Source organism: Diabrotica undecimpunctata, chromosome 11 (genome assembly GCF_040954645.1).
Source record: "Diabrotica undecimpunctata isolate CICGRU chromosome 11, icDiaUnde3, whole genome shotgun sequence".
In the NCBI taxonomy this organism is placed as follows: Eukaryota; Metazoa; Arthropoda; class Insecta; order Coleoptera; family Chrysomelidae; genus Diabrotica; species Diabrotica undecimpunctata.
In genome coordinates, this window is record NC_092813.1 from 13,991,193 (window position 1) to 13,998,971 (window position 7,779).

The 7,779-nt window shown below is 40.5% G+C and overlaps 1 protein-coding gene across 1 annotated transcript; it reads left to right on the forward strand.

The window, feature by feature from the left end:
- Positions 1 to 280: 280 nt before the first annotated feature.
- LOC140452700 (uncharacterized) lies at positions 281 to 3,990 on the forward strand. Its single transcript, XM_072547020.1, has 2 exons — positions 281 to 997; positions 3,982 to 3,990. Exons 1-2 carry the CDS (start codon positions 281 to 283, stop codon positions 3,988 to 3,990), a joined length of 726 nt encoding a protein of 241 aa, XP_072403121.1.
- Positions 3,991 to 7,779: the final 3,789 nt, after the last annotated feature.

A 7,779-nucleotide genomic window follows, 5' to 3' on the forward strand; every position in this document is an offset into this window, starting at 1 on the left:
CCGAGATGCTTGAGATGTCTTGCCTTTGGACACAAACAATGGCACTGCAAGGGGCAGAACAGAAGAGGATGTTGCTTCCGATGTTGCAAAGAGGGTCACATAGCGCTGGAATGCAAGGAAGAAACAACCAGATGCCTCAACTGCGACGTGAATGGGCATGTGGCAAATTCAAGAATATGCCCAAAGTTCAACCGACTGGTTGAAAATAGAAATAACTGAGGACTAGTCCCAACAGTATGAGAGTGTAAAAGAGAGCGCGAAAGAAATCCAAGGTTTAGAAATGGCAAACAAAGAAAACATGACTCGAGAGCTGAGAGTGCTCCAAACTAATATGGGAACGACCAGACTAGCACATGATCTTGCTGAGACTGCCGCAGTAGAAAAGAACATCGATGTGCTGGTGACGGCGGAACCAAATCCAATAGCGGTGAGAAGAAGAGGATGGTTTGTAGATACGACCGGGAGAGCTGCTGTACGAATCTACAATAGGAAACTGCGAGTGTATGAAATTAAGCCGAAAGAAGGATATGTGATTGTTCGGATGGAGGGGGTGCGACTGGTCTGCTGTTATATTTCTCCAAACGTGACGGTGGGCGAGTACGAGATGAAGATAGACGAGATCATGCAGGAAGTGGGAAACACAGGAGGAGAATACGTAGTGCTGGGAGATTTTAACGCAAAAGCAGCGGACTGGGGATCTCCCATCACCGATGCTCGCGGCAGGATACTAACTGACTGGGTGAGTGCTCTAGACCTAGTGGTTCTGAACCCAGGTCTGGAACCTACGTTTGTTAGGAGAGGTACAGGTACGTACATCGACGTGACCATGGCGACACAAGAAATAGCGGCGAAAGCAGTAGGTTGGAAGGTTTTGCCAGACTACACTGGAACTGAACATCAATACATTGAGTTCTCGATAACTGGAAAGGGGACCACTAACACGGTCCGTGCATCCGGGACGTCGATGGGCAGATGCGGCGATGGGAATGACTGGAAAGTATACGAGGAACTAATTAAATGGAGAGTGAGCATAATGCAGGGTCAATCACCGACAGTGGAAAGCCTGGAGAGAGTCATTAAAGAAGAGGAGGGAGGCGATGGAGGGAAGCAAGATTGGTCGCGAAGATGTCAACAGGATGCCATATTGGTGGAATGCGGACATCGAGGCACTAAGAAATGTGTGTATAGCAATGAGAAGAAGGTTAACAAGAGCAAGAGGTAGAGCAGGAATCAACCCTGAGATCATCGAGGAGATCGAGGAAGAGTACCGCGCAAGGAAGAGGGAAATGTACAGGAAAATCCGTACAGAAAAAAGAAGGCACTGGAAAGAGTTGTGTGAGCAGCTAGATGAGGACATCTGGGGTCAGGGGTACAAGATCGTCATGAAGAAGTTCCATGCGTATTCTCCTTACGAAATGCCTATGGATAAGAAGCTTGAGGTAACAAGAGAGCTCTTTCCGGACGGCAGATGTCATGGTGTATGGAGGGATGAAGGAGCTGAGCGAGCTGTACCCTTTACCATGGATGAACTTATCGAGGCATTGGGTTCACTGAAGACTCGTAGGTCCCCAGGACTAGATCAGATACCACCTGAGGCGGTGAAGGGTCTAGGACGGGTGGAACCTGCGTGGCTTCTGGAACATATGAATGCACTGCTGGAAGCACAAACTTTTCCTGAGCCTTGGAGGACATCGAGGTTAATACTGCTTCCCAAAGCTAGGGAAAAGTATCGCCCCATCTGTCTGCTTCCATGCATCAGTAAGCTGTATGAAAGGATGCTGCGAGTACGCATAGACGACATGATTGAGAGGTCAGGTGGTTTATCAAGGAGGCAATTTGGTTTTTGTAAAGGGAAAAGCACGATTGATGCAATCATGAGTGTACTCGAAGCATTGCGCAACAGAGGGGATGAACATCGCTGGGCGGCTCTGCTGTTGTTTGACGTTAAGAATGCATTCAATACGTTGCAGTGGAACGAGGTAATAAAGGCAATGAAGGAAAGAGAATGTCCTGGTTACCTGATGAATGTGGTGGCGGAGTATCTGTCCGAGAGAAGGATTATGGTGGAAAAGGGCACGATCGTGGACGTGACGGCCGGGGTACCCCAGGGATCTGTCTTGGGCCCGACGCTATGGAATTTGGCATATGACGGGGTTATGCACTGTGAATACGGAGAGGGTACAACCCCCTTCGCATTCGCGGATGACCTCGCTGTACTGGTAGTGGCTCGGGATGAGCCAGATCTCAAATACCGGGTTAGAAACGCAGGCGGCGTCGTAAAGAAATGGATGACGCAGCACGGACTGAAACTTGCGACAGAGAAAACCGAAGCCATCATTCTGAAGGGGACAAGGAATAGGCAAAATATTGAATTAAAATGTGCGGGAGCATGTCTAACACCTAAGAAACATGTAAAGTATCTAGGAGTGACATTGCACCAGAATGGAAAATGGGGAAAGCACGTGCGGGACGTGGTCTGAAAGGCTGCGAATAGTACGGCTGCGTTGGGGAGGGTGATGCCGAACATTGGAGGACCCAAATCCGAAAGGAGGAGGGTCTTACACGGTGTTGTACAATCGATCGTCCTCTACGCGGCACCAGTCTGGAGCAAGGCCGTAGAGATAACTGCCTGTAGGAGTCTCATGACACGAGTAGACAGAACAAGTCTGTTGCGAGTGGCATGCGCCTACAGGACTGTGTCTGCGGCAGCCTTATGGACCATCAGTGGATGTGTTCCGTTGCATGTTTTGGCGGTGGAAAGAAAAGAGCTTTATGAGAGAAGAGGTCTAAACCTTACTGTGGCCGAGAAAAGACAGGAAAGTGGAAAGGTCAGTTGAAAGATGGCAAGAAGAATGGAACAACACGGAAGACGTGGCACAGTGGACGAAAATGCTAATCCCGAACATAAGAGATTGGGTGAACTGTGGCCACAGGCGACTGGATTATTTCCTGACGCAGGCGCTCACAGGACACGGGTGTTTTAGGGCCTACCTCTATAGGATCGGAAAGGCTGATACAGATGAATGCCTATACTGTGGATACTCGGACACTGTGACACATACGATGTTAAATTGCAGCAGATGGATAGTGGAAAGGAACAGAATGGAGAGAGAGACAGGTGTGAATTTTGTTACAGTGAGAGAAATGATTGAGAGAATGATTGAAAATAAATTCGTTTGGACTAACATACACAGCTATATCCGTGCAGTGATCAAGAAAAAGGAAGAGGAAGAAAGACTGCTAAACCAACGCTATAGGTAAGAGTGAATGATTCTGAAAGGTGAAGCTAGAAAAGTGGGTCACACTGTGTGAGTTGGAATGCGTGAGTCAGACTGTGGGGAAGGAGGAAATGCCCATCTGGAAATAATGCCGAACTAGGAGGGATGAGTGTCTTCTACGCTCTACCTGGAACGAGACAGGGAACCTCCTTGCTGATGAATAGAGTGTGGATGTGTATGAATGGAGAATGAATGAATAAAGGTAGTGATTCGGAAGTGATGCCGGCCTTACAGCGGCCATTCCGCTTCCGGATCGCTGGATGACAGAGGAGGGTCTCGTTCAGCAGGTAGGCGTTCGGCGTAGACTCGGCGACGAGAGGGCATTTTAAAGTACCTCGAGAACTATCGCCGGGAGTACGAAGAACGAATCCTGCATTAAAGTTAGTCAGGCGGCGCCCTGGACTGAGATGTCTTTTGAAGATTCCAGACCCCCCCTCTATAAAGACGAAAAAAAAAGTGTTACTTCAGCAGCGAAAGGAAGAACATCATCGACCGTTGAAATATTCAGGATTTTGTTAGTTTATTACTTAAACTTATGGTACCTATTTTTTTTTATTTGAATCATAAACAGTTATATTCGTTTTGTACCATTTTATTGCTCAAAATCATTTAAATATGGTAAAACTTCTACAAATTGTGTCTGTTTATTATCAAATATTTAGATAGTCTGTTTAAATTATTTTTATAAAAATCTCTGTTGTAGGGTTTATAAGAAATTAATCAATTTAAAAGTTATCATGGATGCAAATACCGCGCCATGGAGAGGAAAACTCATTAACAACATGGTTTTAATACAGAAAACTAATGATTCAGAGCATAGCACGAATGAGAACAAAATGTTGACGGAATTAGAAGATTCAAAATTTATTGTAAGTAGCAAAACAATTTCAAGTTTTTAGTATTAAAAATTTCTTTTTTGTTGCAGCTGTGTTCGAATAATTTGGCTAATCAGAACATTAGCTTTACAGAAAACAATGAAGATCATGCCGACACAAAAAGCACATGTACACACCCAACATCTTCTAAAGGAAGTTTGACTGTGGAAACCATTGGATGTGCAGAGGTAAGCTAATTATTATTATATTGATGATCGTAATTTGTATTTTTTTAAACATGAATTATAAGTTCACAATTTTATATTGCTTTGGGATTTTCTGTATGCAAACGACAATGAAAATGAAACTTATCGTAAGTGCGTGGTAACACCTGAACAATTTTTAGGTACTGTTAACCCTAATAATTCTACTAAGATTTACATTAACCGAAAGGAAACTGTGAACTACTACGTTTCACCATGTCATTCTAATGAGAGTGATGCTGATATAAGCGACAATGATCGTACCTACAAAGTCGAGCAGAGGGGTCAACGAAGGATGTTATCCAATAGCAGCTCTTTCAGTAATGATTCCTTATCAGGCAATTTATCTTCTAGTTCTCCGCATTCGTCCTCACAAAATAAAACATCAACGACAGTTAAAAAGAGTAAAAAGCGCATTCACCAACTAAGTAAATGGAAACAGAATACAGCAAAAAGATTAAGAAATTCTGGTAAGTCTTATGTTTCAATGTCTAAATCTAAAAAAGTTGTTGAGGCTCGAAGTATTAAACCACCTGGCCTTGAGAAATGTCGGCTAAAGTGCAGGGAGAAAGTCAGTGAGGATGTAAGAAATATAATTTTTATACTCCAGTCACTGTGGAGGAAAAAAGGTCAATACCTCTAAATTTTTTATAACTGAATCGATTTTGCTAATAATTTGGAATTAGGCTTATCTTACCTCCTTCTTTATTTTTAAGGGGTGAAATCACCCCTTATTGAAAATAATGAAAAAAATTTATATTAAAGCATTTTATGGATTTAAATCGTGTTAAATTAGGTAATTGAAATATTGTCAATTATATTAATGGATATTGTGTACATTCTCAACCCTTAAATAATCTTAAAAACAACCCCTTTTATTAAAAATTATTGTAAAAAATCGTTTAACAGGTTCAAACGCTTTTGTAGTGCATTTATATCATCTACAATGTAATTCTCTGCTTATATAAAATAATTTTGGTTGATTGCAACACTTCAACCCTTAAAAACTACCCCCTATGTCAAAATATATAAAAAAACATTTTTCAACAACTTCAAAAGTTTTTAATGTACATTTATATTCAAAAATTCCTTTCTTATCAATAAAATATTTTTTGATTGGTTGCTTATTTTCAACCCTTAAAAACCACCTCTATGCTCACGAAACAAATTCCCCTTTGGTAAATGTCTAAATAAAAAAATTAAGTATACTCTTGATGTTTTTATTGTAAAAAATTATGCATGAAAATACTTTACATTAGAAAGTATACAAAATATATTTACAAAAATAAAAATTATTTACAATATATCAAATTATTCATTGTCTGAAGCGTCATTCTCGTCGTGTTCAACTCCACCTCTTCGTCTATTGCAGGACAGTTTTGACAATTGTCGCCAGAGCATGTTCCACACGTAGCATTGCAAAATAGACCTAGTCTACGACAGCCACACGCTGAGCCGCAACCCTTTTTGCAATTGCAAAAAATCAGTTTCAATAGTTCTTCTGGTGCAGGTGAACTTTTCATTTTTATTGGTTGTAAAATATCATCACTCTTGAACCATCCCCAATCCGTTATATCAATCTCTTTGTTTCCAAGCCATATCTGAGTTTGTAAATAAACTCTTTTGATATGCTCATTCAGGGCACTTACAGTTGGTACACGAGATGATAATTTAACTGCACTATTTTTAGTTGTGGCTTTAATAAACGATTCGTATCGCATTTGTTCAAGTAATGATGAATAATCTTCGACCTTATTCATTTTGTTTATGTGGGTGTCTTTGGCAAGGCCATACAGCAAAATTGTACAGTATCTCCCAGCTTCTAAAATGTCTTCGAGATCTGAAGTACTCCTGTCATTGGCACTCATTGGCGGCTTGCCCACGCAACTTCAAAGGAGTGTCGCTTCTCTGTGTTCGTTAGTTCTCTGAAGCAAATGTCCAGTTTAGAGGTGCCTATATTATATACATAACATATATATATATATATATATATATATATATATATATATATATATATATATTTATTTATTTACGGTAACAATTGACTTCCCACATGTAAAGTTGTAGGTTCAATTGACCTCTTCAAAATAATATCAGAAACGCATAGTGGATAGTTCGAGGCAAAAAATAAGCAGCGCCACCATCGATTTGTGTATATTGAGTTGAAGCGATATTCATGTCGTTACAGCTTAGCGGTTCAATTGGCATCTACAGGATGTGATACGATTTTGGAAGCCAGTTAGTCACTTAGATTGTCTTAGATTCCAGGTTTATAAAGGTTCGAGTAACATCTGGTCGATTCGCGTTTGAGTTTAATTCTTAGAATGGATATTTTTTGTTTAGTTTTTGGATTTACAATATATTATTGATTTTATCTTACTTTCTTGTTATCTGCAGTCTTTTATTCTTTTTGAAAGGTTTTATAACCTTATTTCTCAGCGCCATGTGTATAATTTTTTGAAGCACATTGCTAAAACGTTGTGTATTAAAAAGCATTTAATGTTAGGGGTTGTAAATGCATTAAAAATGTTGTGAATTTTGAAAATGTGGTTTGGCGCTGTGTTAATAAGATTCTTTCGTTAAGATGCTTAGTTTTTATCTATCTCTGGTTATGCTTTGTCTTTTTTTCTGTGAAAATATTAACTAATATTATAAATGTGAGTGTAAGGTGTTTGTCGGCTTGTTTTTTTTTTCGCATTCCCTGTTTAACTTTTTAACCGATCATATTGATTATTTTTGCAATTTTGACAGGGACACAAATAAGCACAGATGATACATTTTATTAAAAAAAGTTGTATTTTCAAGGGATACTTCTCGGCAGAACACGCCATCACAATCGAATCGAGGATAAAAGCTAGTATTTTATATGTAAATGAGAATGCAATCCACTCTTAACTGATCAACATTTAATATGTCATCACAGGTGTTCCGTGTGCAATGCTGCCAGGTCACCCATGTACAGCTTGGAACAACAAGAGCCATTTGCTGATCGGTTAAGGTCACCGAAACCCAACCAATTATGATTGGATCAACAGAAACAACTACTCCGTGGGCTAATACCCCTACCGGCATTGAATTATACTATTGATCCAATGGTCGCAGAACAACACAACCCATCAATCAACATTTAATATGTCATCACAGGTGTTCCGTGTGCAATGCTGCTAGGTCACCTATGTGATCAGTTAAGAGTAGATTGCATTCTCATTTACATTTGAGATTCAGAGGACCTTGTCCCCTTAAGCAGAACGGACAACTTTCCAATGGAGAAGCCAAGCGTCACAGATAAGGTCTGGCGGACCGAAACAGCTGTTTGGCGTTTCACACTTGATGGGTTGTGTTTTTTGCGACCATTGGATCAATAGTATAATTCAATGCCGGTAGGGGTATTAGCCCACGGAGTATTTGTTTCTGTTGATCCAA

What these genes read in the sequence shown, in the direction of transcription:
- LOC140452700 (XM_072547020.1), top strand. Translation starts at nt 281, where the DNA reads ATGGCAAACAAAGAAAACATGACTCGAGAGCTGAGAGTGCTCCAAACT.